Below are 24,538 nucleotides of genomic sequence, written 5' to 3' on the forward strand. Positions count from 1 at the left end.
GTTTAATGATGAGTAGAATTTGCACATTTTTAGAGCAGAAGAAAAAGGAAAAAATATTGTCTGTTGTGTTAAAAATTGTAAAGATAATAAAATGGATATTAGGAGACATTTTCAGCAATGTAAATTTGCTAAGTTTCTACTTAAAAAGTAAAAAAGAATTATAATGAATTCATGGCATTAGTCATCCGAAATAAAAATTAAACACCCAAGAAATAATTTTAAAGAAATTTAAAAGCAGCATCTAAACTTAGTACTTTGTTTAGCTAAAAATGGTTAGATTCTTTGTTTTATTTTTGTTTTACTTTTCCTGTAGCAGGGATTGAACCTAGGGCCTCACATATGCTCACAAGTGGTCCACCACTCCTAATTCCCAGGCTTTTTACATTAAATTTTAAAAGAAGTTTTGAGACAAGGCACCAAATTGTGCAGTTTGGCCTCAAATTTAAGGCATTGCTTAGTCTCTTGAGTATAGCAGTTGGAATTATAGCTACACCTGGAGATGGTTTGCATTCTTGCCAAAAAGGAATACATTTTTGCTATTAATATATTTCCTTTACAGAAGCTTTTGTAAAATATGAGAAAAGTCTAAACAGATACTTCACAAAAAACGATAGTAAGTTCTCTACCACAACATAAGCTCAACTGATTAAAGTTTTTTAACAAATAGAAGTACTTTTCTTTCATTGTAGATGAAAATGCAACATAAACTACGTGCTCAGTTAGTGCTTGAGGTATGTTTCATATCAAAAGACTTCCAAGATCATGAAGAAATAGCAATTTACAACCTGAAAAATTCAACTCATGGTTTAAATATTGTCTTAGCTATTTTTCTCATTGCTGAAACAAAATACTGAATCCCATAGTTAAGGAGGAAAGGTTTATTTGGATCAGTTTGTAGAGATTTCAGTCCATAATCAGCTGGCTCCAAGGCAGGGTGGCATGGCAGACAGGTATGTCAGAGGAGAAACAGTTCATGGTGGGCAGAAGATAGCAAAGCAAGCGTGGGACCATCACAGCTTTTTTTCTGCCAATTTTATATTCTATATAGACTACCAGATTAGAGCTGTGCCAAACCAATCAGTGGACTGATTTCGCAATTATAGTCTCTTAATCCCAGTATTGCTCTACAAATCAATCACAAACTCTAGATTTTGCCATCTTTAAAAAGCCCCACCTATAACCACATGAGGCTTGGGGAACATTTAGATACAAGTGATAACAGATGCTTTTAAATCTTCTACCTTTGTCAAATAATTTCTGCTACACATAAAATGATGAAATTCTATTCCAGTGGATGGTGCTTCAACTAGGCAAGCTTTCGAACACGGGTTTTATTAAAATGCTAATATAAAGCGCCTGCCTTGCAAGCAGGCAGTCGTGAGTTCAATCCCCGGTACCGATAAAAAGCAAAAAGACAAAAAAAAAAAAAAAACAAAACGCTAATATAAAAGTTTCCCTTTTGCTTCCTTCCACTATCTGGTATCTATGTTCAGAAGCAGACTCAAGAAGAGTTGTAGATTATCGTATATCTGTAAATAGTGATGATCAGTACCAGCAATTGAAACTATGAAAAGAACTAGAACACAATGAGTTTAATGATCTGTACTCTGTCAGAGCTTAATTGGTTCAGTCATGGAAAAGATTACAAAAATCTGCAGCACTGTCAAAACAAATGCAAGGTTTTGTTAAATAAAAGGAATGCTTGCTAAATATTCCAGATTTAAAGACAAAAATGGCAGAAGAATTTATGTTTTCTTATTGATAGGACACTGGCTTTGAATGAGACAAATTTGAAGTTCCAAGAAAAGGGGAAGCTGATCTATAACCTAGGTAAGTAGGCATATAATTCTTATGTTGAAAATACATCTTTTCAGAGTACAAAACAATAATACTAGACATTTTTCTAGTGTAAATAAAATTCAAGAAAATTGGAACAAAACTTTATTGAATTGATTAGCTTAGACTTAGCAGTTTATACAAACCCCTTCAAATTCAATGTTAAAAATATCAAGTTGATATGCACATTACTAAATGTATTTGACTTGCACAGATATGGTTATGAAAGTGACATCACTTATGAAAGCCAAATCAAGATAAAATCAATTGTGTCAATGTGAATACATATATAGATATTGGAAAATTTAAGTATGTTGGGAAATAGTTGGGCATGTGATTCTTCTACTTTTTCTACTGTAAGTTTTTTCCTTTTTTATTTTTTTGTACCATGTATTGAACTCATGACCTCACACTTGCCAGGCAGGCACTTGTGCTACTGAGCTATATCCCTGGCCCTCTACTGTAAATTTTATGACAACTAAATACACCTCAAGTATTTCCAAAGAAAGTTTTGTGTTCATTTTGAGATATCCTATAAGCATAAACCACACAATTAAGAAACTTCAGTACCAACTGTAAAATATCCCACTAATAGTTAAGTTTGTTATATGTTAAAATAATTCTTTTATAGATTGAGTTAAATGTCTTGTTGATATTTATTTAACTTGTTTAAAGATGACCACTAGAGGGGCTGGGGATTTAGCTCAGTGGCTAAGTGCATGCCTTGTAAGCAGGCAGTCATGAGTTCAATCCCCGGTATCGATAAAAAGGAAAAAGACAAAAAAAAGATGACCACTAGGAAATTTAAAACTGAATATGTAGGTCAGGTTTGAAATTTCTACTGGGGAAGACTAATATAGATCCAAAAATGGAATTACTGAGTTAAAAATATTTGAATATTTGCTATCAGAAAATAATGCTAAACTACTTTCCAAGGCCACTTATCAATTTATAGTACTCATCAATTCTGTACCTATAAATCCACATCTGCCCTAGTGATTGGTATTGTCATGTTTTAAAAATTTTGCAAAATGAACTGGTATGATCTGGATCTACATTTTCTTGATCACTACCACTGAATATCTCTTCATACCTCAATTTGCCATATATCTTCTCTTCTGTGGAATGTTTACCAATCTTTTGACCATTTTTCTACAATATTTTTCTGTTTGTACATTTCATATCAATTTGCTGGTAATTACTGTTGACATAAAACCCACTCTTGCCTTTTGGAATGAATTCTGCCAACACTATATTCACTCATATACGGAATAATAGAGATCTGAACAAAGATTCACATTAGAGAATGACTGTTATAGGTCAAGACTGGAGGAATTTAACATGAATAAATGAATGAAACAAAGAAGGATGTAAGAAAAGCCCTACGTGATTTTTGTTTAAAACTATCACGGTATCATGTATCCCACCTCATTTAGGTCAACAAGTTTGACAAATAAGACACTGTGAAATGGGCGTTTCAACCTTCCCTTTTGCCTCTTGCAGCAATGATCTAAGAGGCCGAGGTCCATTTCTGGAACTGGCCTGCCCTAAGGCTGCCTAAAGCCAGACCCACTTCAGTTCATGGGATCAAGTGAAGATACACAGTGATAGGACAGAAGTTGTATGGAAAAAAGAGAGCAACCCTGGAGTCAAAAGAGCTACTTTTAATCCTCAGTTTCACGACATTCTCATGTGATTTTCAAATAGTCACATTTCTGAGGGTTAGTTATCTCAAACAACAAAAGTCGCAATGTAGTTATCATATCAAATGTTGCAATGACTGAATGAAGTAATATTTGTGAAGATAACTAGCACAGTACACTCAGATGCTTTTTGAATCTGAAACACACTATCATTGCTATTGACAATTTACAAGAGCTTTTTTAATCCTCAAAACAATTCTCCATTTCTATTTTATAGTAAAGAGAACCAAAGCAAAGAGAAATTAGCAATCACACATTATTCTCTTGCTAGTGAAGAAACAAAATCAAGACTTCTGAACCTAACACTTGACTCAAAGCCAAAATTACTTTCCATTGTAGTATCGTGTTTAATTCCTGTGGCCTTGGTCTCCAATTCTGAGTCACGAGTGTTACTTTTTCCTAAAGAAAGATACATTTTCCTTCCCAAATAATAAGCTTTCTTCATCTACCCTTGTAAGAAATAATTTCAGATTTATAAAAAATTAAGAATAATACAAAAACTTCATACATCCTTCACCCAGGATCCTCAAAACATTAATATTTTACTACATTTGCTTTATTGTTTCTCTTCCTTCTCATCTATGATATATAAAGCAGGAAGCAGAAGAAGGAAAGCAAAGAAGTCTCCAGATTGAAATATGTCAAAATTCATGGTCTTTTTAGGGGTTTCATGCAAAAATGATTGGTACAAATATGTACAAGAGTCTCTAATATGTAAAAGCCACCCTGTAACCATTTGTTGTGTGGAAGTTATTCTAAACCAGTAGTTCTTAACTGGGGATGACTGTGGCAATGTCTAGAGACATTGTTGATTGTCATGACTAGGGGAATGTTACAACTGCCATCTAGTTAACAGAGCCAAGAATGCTGCTGACCGTCTTACACTGCCCAGGACAGCCCCCTCCACAACGTATCCTTAAGGCTCGATGTTTTATGCCTTTGTGATCCTACATTATAAGATAGTTCTGCCCTACCCAATATGTAAACCACTACCCTTTGTGGCCATATATACAAACATCTACCTATAGTCAGAATGGAGTAATGGGAACCATATTTAACTTTCTGTATATGACAATATGAAAAACACAGACAAAATATATTTTTTAAAGCGGCACTTAAAACATTGGTCACAGGAAGCAAAGGTGACAGTGATTCCTAAGAGACAAAAACTAAGAAAAGCAGGTCCCTCTCACTTACTGCATGGAGAAAGTTTTTAGGGTGTGCATAGGGTCACCCTGGGAGAGGAAAGAAAAACACGAAGAAGGAAACACTGATAATCTTGAGGGCTTTTCTGTGAGTATTTAGCAGAGTTCTGATTAACATCTATGTGTGAAGATTTTAGGCAGCTGGGGGAAGAACCACAAAGAATGTCTCTAGGAAACAATCCTTGAAGATCATGCAAGAATGAAAATAGTGCTTTTTCTTGCTGCCAGAGAGGAAAATCTTGTAGTTCAAGGGTACTAGTCAGAGTACACAAGAGGGTCTTGCCCGGGTAAAAGAGAAAAATAGTCTCAGAGTAAATGAACTATGGTCCTGCTTAGCAAAAAGATCAACGTATTTTTAAGTAACTTAATGACATTCCAGGACAAAAATCAACTATACTTATAAGAATACATAAAACATCTATCACCCAACAAGGTAAAATTAATACTGCTTAGTATTCAATCAAAAATTAACAGACATACAAATAGAAAGATATAATCCATCATGAGAAGAAAGATTAGTCAATTGAAGCTGAGAAATTATTCAAATGATAAAATTAATAGGTAAGAACATGAAAACAGTTATAATGGCTGTATTCCATGTATTTAAAGATCCAGAGAAAAGGTTAAATATTTTAAGCACACACATGGACATAAATATGTAAAGTAACACACACACATATATGTACATGTTAACTTCTATAGATAACTATATTGTCTGAAATGTGAAATACATGTGGTAGGATTCGCAAGAAATTGTAATTTTAAGAGACTAGCATATTTAAGTGCAAAGTATTAGAATCCATTCAAAGTGAAACAGAAAAAAGATCAAAGAAAGAGAGAGAGAGGGAGAGAGAGAGAGCAGAACATCAGTGAGTAATGAAATAACACCAATTGATCAAACATACTTCTAAAAGGAAAACCAAAAAGATATTGAAAAATAACTGTTGAAAATTTCTAAACTTGATTTTAAAAAACAGAACAAACCCCAAACAAAAGAAATATGAAGAAAAATCACACCAACTCTCACAATCAAATCACTTAAAATATAAACAATAAAGAAAAAAATCCTAGAGGCAGGTAGAAAAAACACATATATATGGGGACTTTTTTTTAAAGAGACTAAGTTGAGGAACAAAATAAGGATAACTGCTTTTACGACATTCCCCCCCCCCCCCGGCCCGCCAACTTTTTACTGGAGGTTTTTCTTAGTGCGACAGTGAGAAAAAAACAGATAGATATGCCATCCAAAATGTGAAGAAAAAATAAATTCATCTTTAGTGACCAGAAATAATTGTCTATGTTAAAAACTAGTAAAGAATTAACAAAAAAGCTACTGGAAACAATAAACAAATTTATCAAGGTTAGGGAATACGATTAATATGCAAAAATCAACTGTATTTCCATATACTATCAACAAATCCTTGGAAATTCAGATTGAAAAAAGCAGTATCACTTGCAATAGTATAAAAAATGAAATACAAAGATGCACCTGACAAAATGACTGGCACATGGAAAACTATACAATAATACTAAGAGAAATTAAAGAAGACTTAAGTAAGTGGAAAATTTATCATATTCATTTGTCAGAAGACATGGTATTGATAAGATGGCAATTTTTTCAAACTAATCTATGCCAATATTAATTGAAATGCCAGTAGGGTTTTGTTGATGCTGTTGTTGTGTTTATTTTTGTTGAAAATGGACAAGTGGATTCTAACATTTTGTGTTGAAAATGAAGAACTGAAACAATCTTGAAAAATAAAAACCAAGTTGGATGGCTAACACTATCTGATTTCATGGTTATGAAAGCAACAATTATCAAAAAATTTTGCATTGGTGTAAGTATATGCCAAACGATCAATGGAATAGAATAAAGAGATTAGAAGAAGATTCACAATATATGATCAATTATCTATCAACAAAGTTGCAAAATAAATGGTGCTGACAAATTTGGAGATTTACAGGCAAAACATTCAACATCACTACTACCACCACCAACAAAATCATGTCCTTCCTTCTCTCACACCACACATAAAAAATAACTCAAAAATCATCGTCCTAAGTCCTAAAATCTAACAACATAAAATTTCTGGAAGAAAACACAGGAGAAAATCCTTGAGTTCCTGTTTAGGCAAAGACTTCTTAAATATGTCACCAAAAGCACTAGTCATAAAGAAAACTTGATAAAATGGGACTTCCTCAAATCTAACTTTTGTAATTTCAAAGGTAACCAAGGGACAATATATATATATTGGAACAGAATATTTTCAAGTAATATAAAAGTTAAAAAAGTTATATTCACAATATATACACATTCTCTCTGCAACAAATACGATAAAAATGAACCCAATAAAAATAAGAGCAAAATGTTTGAATAATACATAACCTAGGAATATAGAGAGTTGTAAAATAAAATGACATAAAGATGCTGAATATCTTCAGTTACTACGGAAACAAAAATGAATCCTACATTCAATACAATGACTAAAATGAAAAAATTGAACATAAGTTCATGAGGACGCGGAAGAATTAGAACATTTACACACTATCAGTGGAATGTTATGGGACAATAAGTTTGGAGACCAGTTTGTTTAAAAGTTAAACACCTATCATAGAACCCAGCCAATTCCAATTCTAAGTACTTACAGCAGAGAAATGAAAGCATATTTCCATACAGAGACCTGCGCATAAATGATCAAGGCAGCTTTGCTTATGATACCTAAAAAAATGTAAGCAATCCAAATGTCTATCATCATGTAGGAGAAACACAACAAATTGTCGTATATCCAGATAATGAAATATTGCTTAGTTATAAAAGCAATGAACTACATAATACTATGTCTAATGAGACACTAAACTACATATAAGTATGTAAGTATAGAATAATTCATTTATACTAAATTCTAGAAAATACAAACTAACTTATACTGACAATAAGCGTATTAGTGGTTTGCCTTGGACGTGAAGGAAGGAAAAGACAGGAGAGAAAGATTACAAAGTGATACGAGGAAAAGGGGTTGAGGTATGTTCGTTATTTTAACTACAGCAGTGATTTCCAAAGTCAAGGCTTACCAATTTTATGTTTTAAGCAAATGTTATTCACTATATGTACATTATATATTAAAAAGTTGTTAATTTTTAAAATGATTAAAGTTAAGAAAATTTAGAAGCTCAGTTCACCAGGTGAACTAATCACATCTCAAGTTCCTAATCGCCATATATAACTGGTGGCTACCATTTTGGATAGGACCAATAGGATCATATTTCTATGATCACCACTAGTACTATGGGACAGCACTTCTCTATCTCATATTTGAAGAAGTGGCCATTTCTTTCATTCTTTTCACACCTACCTATGCTAAACTTTTAAGAATAGGAGTGAGCATGGTGTTATAAAACTGATATATAAATTACTCAAGAATTGTAAAAAACAGATTTTATTAATTTTAAAATAATTTTTCTCTGAAGCAAAATACAATTTCTATTCATAAGCATATAATACACTATACCTCACTTAGACATCATGACTTCTCTGGATAATGTTTAATTAGTTTCCTTTAATGATAAAGTTTGACAGTAATTTTAGGCACTAAGTGACACAGAAAGAAATAAATTAACACTTTCTTGGAACTTCCTTACTTATTAATAATCAAAGTGGTTATAGCTTCAATTATAACTCTTTTCAGGTGATACACATTTTTCACATACCTACAGATATCTTCTGAGTCAACTTTTCGTTGTTTCAGAGTATAATGCTACATAATGCAAGTAAATTTTCCTTTTTAACAGAATCAAGCACGTCACCTTTATGCAACAAATATAATCAGAAGTTTCAAATGAAGGAACAAACATTAAAAATAGAACACCATGATAGGCACTGAAATACTTCATGTTCAAGGAACAAGTTAAAAAAAAAAAATCATGGCAGGGAAGTTGTTAAACTTTACACTTTGACTGAAGCTTTTCCCTTCCCAGTTTTGAGAGTTGGAGGTGATTTTAATTTAAAAAAAAAAAGGATTAACACCAGAAAACCAAATTCAAATGCCATTTTCCACCCCTACCAGCAGCCCATGGATTGGGGAGGCAACATGTTTGTTAGCTTAGTTTTTGTTATGCAGGACTGAAATCCTCAATCCTCCTCCTGTCACGGCCAAACACACTACCCTTCCCACGCACATTCTGATGACTGAGTGATCTCTGTCTCAGAAATGGAACACAAAAAAAGGCAACTGGAACTGGGAGAAGAGAAAGGAGGCCGACGGCCAGGGTAGACAACCAAGACAATCCCCCAACTGTGGCTGTGCACGATAAGCCAGAAGTATAAAAATAGAAACCAAGTCCCTCTGTTGTGTGCAGAACTCAGAAGCCAGCTTCACTTACTTTTTTACACCGACAGAGCCATTTTCCTTGTTTTCCATGTCAACAGATAGCATGGGAAGGCTGCAGGGTTCCTTTACTTCCGCAACTAATCAATAAGGGAGAAAAGCTTGTGTTTAATTCTTAGAAAGTGAGAGAAGAATATATATTCTGAATCGGAAACATAAAGGTCCCTTTCACAGCTTCACACCAGTGCACGGTATGTTTGTTTAAATCTCCAGTTTCCTCAGTGATTGGAGAGATGTGATTAAACCTAAAGAACTGGGGGAGACGGACTGGGGTGCTTTCATCTGTCCTGGCACTCCCCCGCCTCGACAATGAGCATTTGCAAATGAAATTGAATCCTTGTTCAAAATAAGTGCTGTGGGACCTGGCACAGCCTCCTCTGGGTGCCGGACTCCCACTGAAGACACTGCAACTCATAAATGAGTCAAAGTAAAAGACAAACAATCCCCCTTTTCCTACTGTCTCCCACCATGGGCTGTGATTTTTTTTTCTTTTATTTGCCTTTTATTTTGGGGAGGTGGGGTCTACTCCTAGATTTTTTGAATGCAATGCAGAAAGGTACTTAATGCTTTTGTCAGCAAGTGTTTCCCTACCTCACCTATTCTCAGTTAAAGCTTCAAAAAGCCAGTCTGGAAAGCAACCAGGTTGTGGTAAAGCAAAGACCTTTAAAAAAATGCTAGATAGCCCTGAGCCCAGAAAGGTGGTGCTGGTGTGTGTGCGTGTGTGCATGTGCGTGTGTGTGTGTGTGTGTGTGTGTGTGTGTGTGTGCCAGAGCACCGCGTGAAGAGCTAATCAGATTTATGTAAAATTATCAAAACATTTAAGGAGCTAGAGTAGTATTTATCACTCTTTTTGTCTGAGGGATAAGGACTGTGCAAAAACAAAAGCCCTCCACAATTAATATGCAATTAACAAGATGAAAAAGCTAAGAACAAAACTGCTTTAAGAAACAAGAAGAAAAAAAAGAAAAACTCGTCCCGAAACGTATTTGCTGATATTCAGCTGAAGCCATAAATTCAATACATCTCCTCTCAAATCACTTTATACTTCGGCACTCCTTCTCCTGGGATTACCGTGACATGGCAAGTGCATCATTTAGTATAATTCACAAGATTTTATCACTGTTAGCGAAGTAGATGATTAACAAATAACACTGTAAGTGTGGGATAATCTTTACTCCTGAAACACACATAGCCACACGCATACAAACTTCCAGCTGCTAAGCCACTCAGATTACTGCTAGCGAAATGCAACATTTAATATACATATAGATTATCAGCATACATCCCCACACTGCTACAGAGTAGACAGGAAGACAGTGCTGCTGCTCCAGCTTAAAGAATGATTTTACTTCAGTTGGAAACTGTTACACATTCACCATTTTAAAAAGCGGCTCAGAAACAAAACAAAACAAAACACTCACAATGATACTCTGCAACACCACACTACATTGTCTTATTATTATTACTAGTATTTTCTTTTTCTGGTGGAAAAGTAAAAAGAAAACCTACCTATAAGCAACTAAAACATATCAATTTTATAGGTTTATCAAGAACAGCCAAAGAAACCCCAATGTTTTCTTTCACAAAGTAGGCTGGCAAAGGAATTCAATAAGGAGGTACAATTTGACACAGTGAAATAAAACCAGGCTGGCTCTCAGCCAACATGACGTTAGGAATCACACACAAGCTGCACCAACTGCCTTCTGGTTCATGGCTGACTTTTTAAAGCTACAGTGTGCCTGTTCACTTTGGCTAACTACCTGCAGCACAATTAGTGGAAGTAAATGAATCACGAGTCCAAAAACTGCAAAATTCTCCCTGCACCTGTCTTGGATGGGAAAAAAAAAAAAAAATCCAGGCTGTCTTAATAGGCTCTTATTTTTTTTTTTTTTTCCTTTTCATTGTTGTTGTGTATGCCTCTATTGCTGTTCTGTGCATAAATGTCTCATTTTAAACTATTTCTTTTTGTCCCGCCCTGAGGAAAAGAGAGATGGGGGGGGGGGCTGGGGGTTGGGTTATGTTCAGTGAACACCCCAAAGCTGCAGTGCTGAGTTACTTTTTGTTGTTGTTGTTCTAATAAAGAGTCATGGACAAAGTTCCCAGAGCTGGCTTTTAAGTAATCTCTTTGTGAGAATAAGGAAAACCCTGCCCAGCAGCAAATCCCTTTACTTCATTAGGCAGGAAGTTGCATATTTCAGAGAGGATGTAAAATAGATGACCAGATCTCCTGAAAACACCCACGGTCTTTTATTTTGGCATTTATCCTATCTCATGAAGCCAACAAAAATTCAAACCGAAACAAAACTTCATTTCACAAAAGGAAAGCAAATAGTTCTGCAAGGTTTCATTTTAATTGTTTATACTAGTTACATTTTTTTAAAACAGCACAATTCAACACATGTAACTAACACAATTTATGCGCACCTGGTAGCATACTGTGTGAGTCACATATAAATAGGAAGATATTGTATCAACACCCTAATATACAGTCTCTTACCATTATCCTAAATTCTAAATCAGGAAACTGGGAGGTGGAATAGAAAGGCTGAGTGAGATTTTTTAATTAAATTACCCTCTTCAATCTCACAGTTCCCTGGCTTGGCTGAGGAGAAACACTCTATAAATACTCTGCACACACAGAAAACATACATACTTGCCTTTTCATTGAAATAAACACTTTTCAACATTTAGACAGATTTAGTTCAAGATATCCACAAAACTACTCAAGATAGGGAACAAAATACCTGTTCCACCAAAGGATCCTGGAAAATTAGCTGCTGCGTGGAGATTTCAGGTAGAAGCGAGAAGAAAGTTCCCTACCACCCTTTTATTTAGAAGTCTTTAAGGGTACCTGCAGATCAGCAACTATGATCTAAATTTGGAATCTGAATTCTAAAGTAAAAAATGTTTCCATTGCTTATTCCACGAATGTTATTAGACACCTTCAATATTCTGAAAGACCATCGCTGAGAAATATTTCAAGTGTTCTCTCCACCTATCTTTGCCACTGTCCTCCTCACCCCCCTGGGAAAAGTAAACAATTTTAATTTAGGGACGAAGTCTAAGAGGTGAAATACCCTCCCCCTTCTCTCTCTCCCCTCTCCTTTCCATGGGATCAGACATAGGGATGGGTCACCTCTGCTGATCAAAATGATGGGCTCTAAGGAGGAAAAGAGCTCTTTCTTCAACAGATTCCATGTTTTTGGACCTGAAATTCTTGAACTACTCTCCCTCTCAATCCAAACGGAAGGGGGCTGCATTGTGAATCCTGTGGCCAGGGGAATGGAGAAGAAGGTATCTTGACAACAGGAGCCAGACTCACCATTCCTGAAGGGAAAGAGGCACAGAAAATGTAGTTACACCCAACTCTTCTTTAGATACACTCACAGGAGAAGGAGTCTTAAGTTTTTCCAAGCATTTCTCCCTCCATATAGAAAAGGACATCTCCTCCCCTGTGGCCTGCTGTGATCAAAAGTTTGCTTGTTAAACACGTGTAAGGTTTCAGAAAGTGTTGCTGAAATAGTCCCATGGTATAAAGAGTGAACCACAAAGCGATTCTAAAGTATGACAACAGGAAGCTTCACTTACAGCTAGTTTTAATGTGGGTAATTAACTGACATTTGTGAATAAAAACACACACACTAGTACTCACCTATTCTCTCCTCATGCCCTGCAACAAACTGTGACTAGCTTTTCACATGTGTGCGTGCTGCAGGGAAGCTGGGTTGCATGCATGCGGAATGTGTTTGGTACATGTAGACGTGTGGTTACAGAACATATAGCGTGCGCGCCAGCCCCTGGGATGGGGGAGTAGGCAGCAGACTTTAGCATCAGCACATTGTGGATTTTGCTCAAGTGACTCTGGAGAATGATCTGGCTTCAGGATTCCAGAGCAGAACTTCCAGGCTCACTTGGACTAGCACCGAATGGGGGAGGGAGGGGCGCCCGGTGCCTCCTTTGATCCACAAGTATTCTTGGGCAGTGCAGACTCCCCGCAAAGCCGGAGCTGTTCCACAGGACCCCCTCACCCCCCGCCGTCTGATCAGCCCCTCTCGCCAGCTCAGGACCCGGCCCCGGACCCCGCGGGTCTCGGGGGTGGGGCAGTGGGCTGTAGTTTCAGGACAGTGGACCTGGCCACCTCTGGGTCCAGCAGCGCGGGCCACGAGCCACAGACTGGGGTAAAGTTTCTCTAGGACTCGCTCGCTCCGCGGCTCTGCGACCCTGCGTGGGGGCGCCCGTTTTCCGAAAGGGAGTGTGGGGGTCCCGTCCTGGTGCGCTCACGAGGCTGCCCCAGTTCCACTCGAGGTGAGGTCCACGCCCCGTAGGTGCAACAGGCGGCGGCGGCATGGTGCCCGGCAACACGCGGCAGCGCGGGGCGGCTGGTTTCGTTTTGCTTTTTAGCCGCGGCGCCCTCGGTTTCCCACAGCTTGCAGAGGGGAGAGGGCGGCGCTCGCCTTTCGCGCGGTTTACCCCAAGCAGCGCCCCCCAGCCCCAACCCGGAGCCGCCAGGCCGCGGGGCACGCCGGGAGTTGTAGTCCGCGGGGCGGGGCGAGACCCGAACCGGAGTGGGAGGTGGAGTGGGAGGTGGGACAGGAGAGACATTTGCAACAATTTAAACTCCAGGGCCTCAGGGCTGGGGACTCTGCTAGACAGGAGTTTCCAGGTTTGTATCTTTTCCCCCCACCGCTTCTTGCTGGCTCCTCATAATCCCTGTAATCCTTGCTGAAGTTTTAAACTGGGCTTTGGAAGCAGGAATAAGTAAAAGTTCCCTGGGCCAAGCTCATATTTTGTGGGGGCTCCACTCTCTCTGCACTGTGCACACCACTTGTGGCATCCTCTGCTTGGCACACTCTTCTGTGGCTCACAAAATACCTCAGTTGAAGCCTTAGTATGTTTTATAGCGCTTCTAACCCATTAAAAAAAAAAAAAAACAACTTATGATTTGTTTTATTAGGCCCATAAAGCAACACTGGGATTTAGGCAAAGAAAAGCTAGCTATGCAGAGAGGTCTGCATGTCTCTCCTTGTGCAGACTGCCTTTAACCCTGAACTACTCACTCCCTTCTCCAGCCCTTCTCTAGGTAGCTGGGGAGAGGGGGACAGAGGACTGGGAACAGAGATGGTAGACATGGTGAAAGAAGAGGGGCATGCTGTGCAGAACTGACTTGAAATAACTGATAAGTGCATCCTTAGTAAATAAGGAAATACAGAAAACCAAAATAAGTGCCTATGGACTGGAAGGATACTGGGGGAGGACCAGGTAGTGGGGACTGTAACAGACTCAACAGAAGATGGTGAGCAGGCTGGACCGAAATTGCAAAGGCCCTTGTCAGGCCCATGTGCCATAGTAGCACATGCCCACCCAGTTTGTCAGTGGCTGAGCAGAGTAGGAGAATCCCAAGCTCAACGCTAGCCTGGACAATTTAGTCAGACTTTGTCTCAAAATAAATAAAATTTAAAAGACGTGGGGTTGTAGCTCTCAGCGCTAGAGGACTTACCTAGTATGTGCAAGGTCCTGAGTTCAATCCCCTGTATCAGAAATTAAATAATCTAACAAGCATATACATAAAATTGAATCCAAAAGAAAGCAAAACAAACAAGGATTCTGTAGAAGTCAGAGAGTTCTGGAATTTGGGCGTTGTCACTTGTAGGTATGTTCTCTGACTACAGTAAATTAACCTCCCCAAACCTTTTGCCTCATCTTTAAATTTTTAGCAGTAACAGTTCCTATTTTGTGATGTAGTTGTGCAGATTAAAAGAGACAGGAAGCACTATCTAAAGTAGTGCCTGGCATGTCATAATTACTCAGTTAATGTTCATTGTTAGCATCCACAGAAACACCTTCTGTGGAACTATGAACAGATAAATTGGAGTGGAAATACCAGTTGGAATACTCTGACACTAAACTGTGGATAATGATGTCTTGAACTATCCTAGCAGAAAGGAAGGAGCCATGAGCACTTTGGAGAAAAAATGTACAGGGCAGTGCAACCAAATGGATGTGGAATGAGGAAGAGGGATTTAAGATGGTTGTCAGTTCTAGGCTGAGTAAATGGGTACCACTGCGGTTCACATATATAGGTACAGTTGATGGTAGACTACGACTCATTTGATTCTGGACCTTAGAACTTGGGTCTTTCTGAGTATAAATGACAAACTGGCAGATGGAAATTTGGATTTGGATATTACATGTAGAAATGGAATTGCAAGCACCATCTATTTGGTAGAGGTAGTTGAAGACCCCATGCAGAGAAATCACAAAAGACCACGGTGGGGCCTGGTGTATGCTGGTCCTGATGTTGCCAAGCAGGACTAGTGAAGGTAGCCAGGGGCGGTGGCAAGGCTGCGGTGACAGAGCCAAGGGAAGAGGTAAGGCTGAGGAGGAGCCTGACTACAGGTCACGCACTACAGGGGTAGCCAGTGACCATGGGAAAGAGGAACTGGATGTATAGATCAGAGGCTATGGGTGTAGAGCTGCGTCTCTGAGATGTGTGGGAAATAGGCCAGAGTGCTTTTGCTTTTGGAGAGGAGCTCTACCGGAATACAGTTGGTGGAGGCATCTTGCTTTGCCTGAAAAAGTCTTGCACAGCAAAGAATTGTCCCACAATCCCCAGCGTCTCAACAGTCCCACTGTTCACTGATGTTGGCAATAACCCTGCATTGGGAGCAGGAGACAACTGTGTTTATACAGTGAGGTCAAGTCTGTAGGAGCAGAAATGTGACAACTCAGGACAGACAGAACAATGGCTGAAATAACATCCTAGAGAAGAAGAAACTAAATTATTGACCCTTGGCAGGAAAATCGTACAATCCTTCCTATAAGAAAGGGAAAAAACAGTGGCAGAGCGGAATAATTTAGAAAATTATAAATATAAGGGAGTGGAATTATCAAAATAAAGTATGTAGTAAAAATGGAAATCATTAATTTCTAATAAACTCATTCCTAAAATAGCATTTGTTAAGTGATATATATTATTTAAATTTTTATCATGTACTGTGGTTATTTTTTTGAAATGTTATGTGGATACCTAAGATATTGGTAGTTTTGTTTATAGGCTCTATGATTTGTAAATAAAATTTGTAGAGCATTTATTATGCTACTTTATTGTAATTTACCAAGTTATTTCTCCATATTTTTCTTGATTTTTTAAGACTTAAAGAAATTTTTAAAATTTTCTTAAGATTTCTCTTAATTTTTTTCTTACTTGCAGATTTGATGTATATATTTTATTGCTATACTACTTTGTATATTAAGATTCATACTATTTTGTATATTAAGATTCATACTAGTAATAACTTTGTTGTGAACTGTATCCTTTGCCATTATTCAGTGAATGTCCCATTTAACACTTTTTACATACTTTTTCCTGTTGTGTTTGAAATTATTTTAATTAGATAGATTTTATCTTTGTCACAGCTATTTATATTTTGAGTCCTTATTGTTTCTTTGTATTCTCTTTTGTTTTATGACCTAGGTTTTCTTCCTGTTTTGTTTGTATTTTATTTTCTTCCATATTAGAGTCAAAGTTCAAAAAGTTGGATTTTATTAAAGTGGTTAGAGATGAATTTTAATGAAAAAAGCTATTACGGGGCTGGGGATTTAGCTCAGTGGCAGAAGCACCTGCCTGGCAACCACAAGGTTATGAATTCAATCCCTGATACAAAAACAAACAAACAAATGCACCAACAAAACTATTACAACAGGGAACTGAGGCCAACGTAAATTGAATCCAATGTCAACTTGAATAGAGATGATCTAGCTAAAATGGGAGTAGGGAAGGGGACAAGAAGGAGCTCAGCCGAGTCAGGGAACTAAATAATTACAGATGGTTCAACAGCATAAAGTGATAAGACCATGCCTGACAGCTGGATTCTTCTCTCCCACAGAGGCTAGGTCAGAGGACCAATTCTTCTTAGCGATTGTATTTCCAAAGGATGGTTTTCAGGTTCTTGAGAAAGCACTTCTGAATTATCGGAAATGCAAGAGACAGAGTAAAGATTTGAAATTGCAATCTTCTTTCTACTAAATGCTCTGAGAAAGGGTGGTCAGAGCCCTCTTGTCAGGTGCTGACTAAAACAAATAGTTCAAGGCTTGTGGAAGACTTGAGCAGTATCAAGGAGGCACATTAACAGGTACTAAGTGGCCTGGAGTTTCTGGGAGCTATACTACTGTTTGTTGAAATCTTTGTAGGCCAAGATGGAGGACTCAAAGGAGTTTGGGAAAGATTTGGTCAGTCAGAACCTTTTGTCATTAGTTGTCTATTGCTGTATAACAAACTTCGCATCCCAAAATGTAGCACTTTCAAACAACACACATTTACTAGCACTTTCTGCAGGCCCTACCTTGGCTGCATCATCAGCCATGGGCTCTCTTAACCTGCCTTCAAGCTCATCTATGTGGTTTTTGACAGGATGTTGTAGTTTTCTGAGCTATTGAGCTGAGGATCTCAGTTTCTCAGCACAGGGGCTTCTCCACAGGGAAGCTCACAAGATGGCGGCTTGCTTTATCAAACCAAGAAGAGGCAGAGTGTAAACAAGACAGGGGTCACGGTCTTTTACAGGCTAATTGTAGAAGTGAACTTTCATCATTTTGTGCCACACCCTCTTTGTCAGAGATCAGTTTTTAGGTTCAGCCCCCACACATAGGCGTGGATACCAAGAAGTGAGGACCACAGAGTCATTTCAGAAGGCCACCTCTCACACCAGCAGCTTGGAAGACATTAAGGCTTCTTTAAATGATAATCTTCCATTAATCTTTCTCAACTTAGAAGTGAAATATTAATGCAACATAAAATCAGTCTATTTAGATTTTTCTCTTCCCTCCCTACCTCTCAGTTAGTTTGGAAAATGAATATGATTCTTTATCTTCCTGTTATTCTTTCTTTGGGTTAAGTGTTACCAGTTTATTTTCTAACTTAATACCAGTTTTTAAGTATAATTTTATATATACAATAAATAGATTAAAAACTCATGACCAATCTTTTGTTTCTTATGACTTAAATTCTAATTATTTAAGTATAACTTTATATGTAAACTTATTCAAAGCTCATGAGCCAAGCTTTTGTACTTCAAGACTTTGCGATTCATGAATTCACTATTGTACCTTCACTGTTCATTATCTCATTGTTTTTTTTTTTTTTTTTTCATGTGTGTGTGTGATAGTTTTTGTTAGGAGTACGTAAATACTGTTTGAGTCTTAGGTATTTGAGAATTTCTTCCTGTTACCATTACACAGGAAAGCTGGTCAGACTACGTATATAGTGTTCTCCCGCAACATTGTTCCATTCTCTTTTAGCATCTAACATTGCTTGGGATGCATCTCATTTTGTTGTTGTTGTTTATGAAGATGATCCTTTCCCATCTGCCTCAGTGATGTAGGATTATTATTCTTTTATCTTTAAAGTTTAAGGAAAAAATTTCTATTAAGCATTCCTGGAATATAGTGAGCTCTTTAAAATTGCATATTTGAGAACTTCTGTGTTTCATGCAAGTCTCTTATTATGTCAGTTTTTTTATTCCTCCTGTCCATATTTTCTTCTTGAAAATTTTATTGATAAATTTTAGATATACATATGGTAACATTTATCATAGGAAATTTGTACATGACATATCTTGCTTCTTTTTTCCCATTCCTCTCCCCTCCCTTCAATCCTTCTTCCCCTCCTTATTTACAAAAACTTTGTTTCCATTTTTCCTTCTGTTCCCTTTTTCCTTTGTCCTTTTTTTTCTTTCCCCCTTTATTTTCAAAGACTGCATTCATTCACATGTTAGCTCTCTGTTGGTGTACAACTTTCATCTTCTTTCTGATCACTTTTTTCCATGTCATTTTCCACTAAATTCTATGTGATTTTTTTAAAAACACTAGTTTGGCCTCTATCCAATTTTCTGCCATTTTAAGTTCTACTCCTTGGTGCCTTTACTATGGTTTTCTGTGATTTTATCTTTTCTAGATATCTTTTAGCTTTACTATTGTGTGGGTCCCATGCTATTGTGTGTGTGTGTGTATGTGTGCAGAATTTTGTCTGATTCTTGAAGGAAGTCAGTGAAATACAGTTCGTTTGTTTAAGAATTAAGTGAGTGATTTTCCTGTTCCCTGTTCACCAGTATACAGTGACTCACCCATCTGAGATATAATCTGAGGACTAATGTTGATAGATCATAATCTTTGGCTGGTCATTCTGTGACGAAAGAGCTTGGACAGAAGGAAAATTTCCTGTGCAGGAAGAAAAGAGTCTGAAATGTACTTTAGTTTCTTTCTTACTGCTTACCTTTTCACAAAACATTGGGAATGACGCGTAATAATGTAGCAAGCAACTTTAAAAACTGTTCTATAGCAGAATGAAAAGGAAATATTTACACCAGTGGAGAAGTTTTAAAAAATGCACTTATGTAGCTGTAGCACACTACATTTATTTCTATGGACTTATGGCTACATTTATAAACTTCCTGGCAATCAAAGTAAGAAGAAACATACAAATAGATATCTGGTATTCACTGACCTTAAAGGAAAACCTACCAGTTATGCTTGGAAAAATTTTTGTAACAGTTCTGGGGACAAAAAGTCAAATAGAGCAGAATTCTTAAGACTTTGATTAGTAAGTGGAATAGTAGCATTCATTAAACTTCTACTTAAGGCCTGATTAATAAAAGCTAAAATATGGCATTGAAATGCAGTCTAAAGAAAACCAATTCCTGTGTTTCTAAAACAGAATGAATGATCCAAGCCCATTTGGAAGCTAGAGTCTTTGCTCTGGTGGACTAGATGGTGCCATGGGCTGACTGTGTCTCCCTCCTCACCCTGTGATGTTGAATTCCTCACCTCTAGAGCCTGTGAATATGATTTTACTTGGAAACTGGATCATTGCAATGTAATTTGTTCAGATGAGGTCATCCTGGAGTATGGGAGTCCCTAATCCAATATGACTGGTGTCCTTGCAGGAAGAGGAAAGACAAGAGATGCTATGGGAGGACAGACACATACAGAGGGAAGATGGAGAGATTTAAGTTCTGCTGCTACCAGCCAATTAACACCAGTGGCTACAAGAATCTAGGCAAGGTCAGGGCCTTCCCTAGAAGCTTTAGAAGGAACTTGTCCCTACCAACATCTGCTTTCAGACTATGAAGGAACAAATAAATTTATGTTGGATTTAAGTCACCAAGTTTGTGGGACTTCATTAATAGTAGCTGTAGGAAACCAGTGCAGATGGATGCATTTCATTCAACGATGTTTCCTAAATGTTAGATCTTTCGATCAAGATTGGGTATGTATTGGACAACAGAAAGGTTGATAAGAGACTAAAGTGCGTTTTATATGCTGAATTAAGAGTACATCCACATGCTTTAAATGTGAAACTTGCAAGTACTGGTAAAGTTGGGGTTCCTGTGAGCATGGAAGTACCTGAGGTGGACGCTTGAGTGTTAGCCATCACGCCACGTGTGGGGAAGGCGCTTCTGTATCTTTTAGAGCAATTTCAGGGTGCTGTTTTAAAAGTGTGCAATCTATTTTATCATGTAAAAAATGAATAATGCCATGATGATTTAGTTGAGAAAGTATTCAAAATAAGTGATACCTATATTTTACTGTCAGACTTGGAGTGGCATATAAGTGATAGCCGTAAGTATGCTTTCAATGCAAGGAAATTTTAGGATAGTGGATATGCTAAGATTTATGATAATGAGGCGGTAGAAGGCTGAGTTTTTTGTTGAAACTATCCCCAGTCCCTGAAAACATCATCAGTGAATACAAGTTCCTGCCTCATGTCCTCTACTGTATTCTCAGAAAATAATACATACATTTTTCAAAATTTATCTTCCTCTCTTTGTTTCTTTCCATCTAATGCTAGTGTGATTAATTTTCAGGCAGGTGGTATTAAGGAACTAACATTTATACAGCCTTATCCCTTTATCCAAGGGTCAAACTTTTCAATGTTCTCCAACATATAGCAGCAGTCTAGAGACATGGATAGAAGAGGCAGGTCTCTCAGAGTTAGAAATTGTTATAAGCTCTCCGAATTAAAGTCATAAAGCTTGCAGCGGGAGGATGAACAATTGGAGATAGCCTCAGTGTGTGGAGAAAGACACTAACTAACAAGTCACGGTGACCATGGTGTATAAACCAGATTCAGACATCTAGGGTAGGTAAGGGTTCCAGGAGGTGCTCCTTTTACTTTAAGGTATAAGCAATTTGAAACAATAAAAATATAGGTAGGACAAACCACATGTATTTAATATGAGTAATAAAATAATCTCTTAAATGCAAGGAAAAATATAAAACTAAAATTTATAGGATTATATAAATTATAAAAAATAAAATCTTAGGAAAGATAAAGAGATTACAAAAATGTCCCTGGTAATTATGTTACGTGAATTAAACCAGGTGCAGAGAGAAGAGCTGCTTGATCTCACTTAAACATGGAATCTAAAGAAGTTGATCTGAGGACTAGGTGTAGTGGCACATGCCTACAATCCCAGCCCTTGGGAGGCCAAAGTAGGAGAATCATTGCGAGTTCAAGGCCAGCGTGGCCTTCAAAGTGATTTCAGTGCTAGCCTGAATAGCATACTGAAACCTTGTCTCAAAAAAGACAAGGAAAGAAAAGTTGATCTCGTGGAAGTTGAGAAAAACTGGTAGTTATCAGAAGCTGAATAAAGTGGGAATGAGTTGTGGTAACTGTTGATCATTGAGTACTAAATTCTAATTAGGAGCAAAAATTCTGGTAAGTTGTTGTATACTAGGATAACTATTGATAACAATAATGTACTGTATGTTTCATAAAAAAGATTTTGAACATTTTCATCTTAAAGAAGTCATAAATATTTGGGTAGGTAGCTATGTTTAACCTGATTTAAATGTTATATGATGTATACATATAGTGAAGTAACTTATTATGCACAATTTATATATTTTATGTATCAGTTAAATAAATTAATGAAAAATAATTAAAATAGAAAAACTGTTCATCATGGTTGAAACAAGAACAACATAGATTTTATAGAAGTGAAAAAGTAAAAAGATGGAATTCTTTTAAAGTTTCCACAAATAGAAATAATAATATTTCAGGACCTAAAGAATGCTAATTATCTGACTTTATTCTTACATATTGTATAAAGGCATATCAACTTATAGTACTATATTTAAGACATAAGTACAAATATTATATTGCAATTAAAATTTAAAATATTTTAAATTACTAAAACTTGAAAGTTTAAATTAAATTAAAAACTAGGTGGAAAAATTAATAAAAAAAGACCACCCCTGAAGAGAGAATTAGGAAGTGGTATAGATTGGAATACCTGATACAGAATGCCGGGCCGGGTGATAAGTGCTGGAAAATGTGACAGAGAAGTTAAGTGTGACAGAGGATCAGTGGGTTAAGAAAGTTCAGTACGATTATAACTAGAACTTCAAGAGGAAATAACAGGAGAAAATGAATGTGACATTTTTAGAATTGATGAAGGAAAACTCAAGACCCAAAGCCCCAAGTAATCTCTAGTGAGATAAATAGAAAGACATGCACACACACACACACACAGAGAAAGAGAGAGAGAGAGAGAGAGAGAGAGACCTACCTCCAAACACACAGTAAAATTTCAGAATGCCAAAAACAGAGAATGTATTATAATTAAGTAGAAAATATAGATTATCAGTAAAGGTTTGGCAATTCAGTAGCTGACTTATCTGAAACAAAAATGTAAAGCCAAAGATTGTAGAAAACTATTTTGATATAATGAAAGAATAATTCTCAAATAGAATTATTTACTGATGAGAACAATTGGTCAAACTAAGTTAAATTATGTTGTGCTAATAAATTAACTCTGAAAGCACTATGGCTTCACATAAACAAAAATTTCTCTTGTTCACATCCAGTGCGGGTGATGGAGAAAGATGCTGACAGAAACACTGCTGTCTGTAGCTGCACTGCCCGGAGCTAAGCTCCTGTGAGATCCCCCAGTAGGGACAGAGGGTCACACAGAAACATTGATCTAACTGCATTCCACTGGCAGAAGTGACACTTGTCATCCTAGCAGACAAGATACAACTGTAATTTACAAAGGAAAATGTTAAAGAAATTTGCATTCAATAAAATGAGAAACTTTGATTTGTCAGAATATACCACATACTAATAGAACATACTTGTAGCAAACTTAACAGATAAAATACAAATTATAAGAAAAAAAGCCAGCAATCAAATAGAAAAACACAATTCACAGAAGAGGAACCCCCTATCATGAATAAACTTATTAGGTTAATCCATGGCAATATTTGAAAAATAAAAATTCAGACTCTGGATATTGTTGACACTTACCTGATTGGGCAAATTTTAGAAGTCTTGGCAGACTATATTGGTGAAGTATAGAATAGTCGGAGCTTTTACTTTGTTGATGTGAGTATAAATTGGTGTGGTTCCTTTGGAAAACTGGCACTATCAACTACAGGAGAAAATTCATTTACACTATTTTTTTTAGTAATTCTACACTTAGGTTTATAACTATGGAAGCCAAAATAATGCCCTGTTTCCAAAGATGCTTATACCTTAATCCTTAGACTATATTAGGTTATATAGCAAAGAAAAACTAGAGGTGCAGATTGGATGAGTGTTATCAGCTGATTAAAAAAATAGCAAGAGAGACTGACTATCCTAGATTATCTAGGTGGGCCTAGTAACTACGAGGGTATCAAAGCAGAAGAGGAAGGGAAAAATCTTAGAAAGAGAAAGCTGGCATCATGATGGATCAGCCATCAGTGACTTTGAAAATGGAAGGAAGCCCTGAACCGAGGAATGTGGGCAGTATTCAGAAGTTAGAAAAAGACAAGAAAATGGATCTTTTTCTAGAGCCTCCAGAAAGGAACATAGCCTAGATGACACTTGAAGTTTTGCCGGTGAGATTCATTTTAGACTTCTGACCTCAAAAAATAATAAATATGTCATTTTAAACTACAAACAATCAGATCTAGTAATTTGTTATGATGGCATAGAAAATTAATGCAGTACTCTACAGAAACTCTTGTAAGGTGGCAACAGGAGACACTTGCAAAATGATTAACAAGAGAACTGTCAACGCTACAAATAAACTGAAAATAAGCTAATTTTTATAGGACTAGATCTGAAAATGTATCAGAATAGTAACAGTACAATGGAATAACATAACAGCAGGGAAACAAAGCATAGGCTCATGCAGCAACAAGATATTAAGTGAAAAAGCAAGCAACAGGCCCATATTGCAATATCATTTATATAAATTTCAAAAAAGTAAAAGTCCAATATGTTGCTTAAAGATGCATACTTTGCGAGTAAAAGCAAGATAATGATAAACACAATTCAGAAAGTGATTTGCTTCTAGCAGAGAAGGCAGCACATCAGATTAGAGAGCAGAGCACGGCGACCTCCTGTGACATTGGCAATGCTTTAGAA

At 37.0% G+C, this 24,538-nt stretch overlaps 2 protein-coding genes across 4 annotated transcripts in view; both read right to left on the reverse strand.

Annotated features, from left to right (window-relative positions):
- LOC134477931 (dnaJ homolog subfamily B member 6-like) overlaps positions 1-12,475 on the reverse strand; it is a 40,290-nt gene extending 27,815 nt beyond the window's left edge. Inside the window, exon 1 of the mRNA XM_063257607.1 lies at positions 12,452-12,475. The gene's annotated coding sequence lies outside the window, so the exon portion shown is untranslated. The remainder of the gene's footprint in view (positions 1-12,451) is intronic.
- Samd13 (sterile alpha motif domain containing 13) overlaps positions 1-12,608 on the reverse strand; it is a 46,495-nt gene extending 33,887 nt beyond the window's left edge. Inside the window, exons 1-2 of one of the 3 annotated variants that reach the window (XM_063257621.1) lie at positions 12,452-12,504; positions 9,125-9,209 (exon numbers count right to left, since the gene is read on the reverse strand). In XM_063257621.1, coding sequence (XP_063113691.1) covers positions 9,125-9,177 — 53 coding nt within the window. In that variant the 5' untranslated portion in view covers positions 9,178-9,209; positions 12,452-12,504. Of the gene's footprint in view, positions 1-9,124; positions 9,210-10,638; positions 10,722-12,451 lie in introns of those variants that run through there. The other 2 variants (XM_023561346.2, XM_063257613.1) reach the window with 2 other exon arrangements.
- Positions 12,609-24,538: the final 11,930 nt, after the last annotated feature.

Source organism: Cavia porcellus, unplaced genomic scaffold (genome assembly GCF_034190915.1).
Source record: "Cavia porcellus strain 051 isolate PalLab524CR breed Dunkin Hartley unplaced genomic scaffold, mCavPor4.1 scaffold_1, whole genome shotgun sequence".
NCBI classification, from domain to species: Eukaryota; Metazoa; Chordata; class Mammalia; order Rodentia; family Caviidae; genus Cavia; species Cavia porcellus.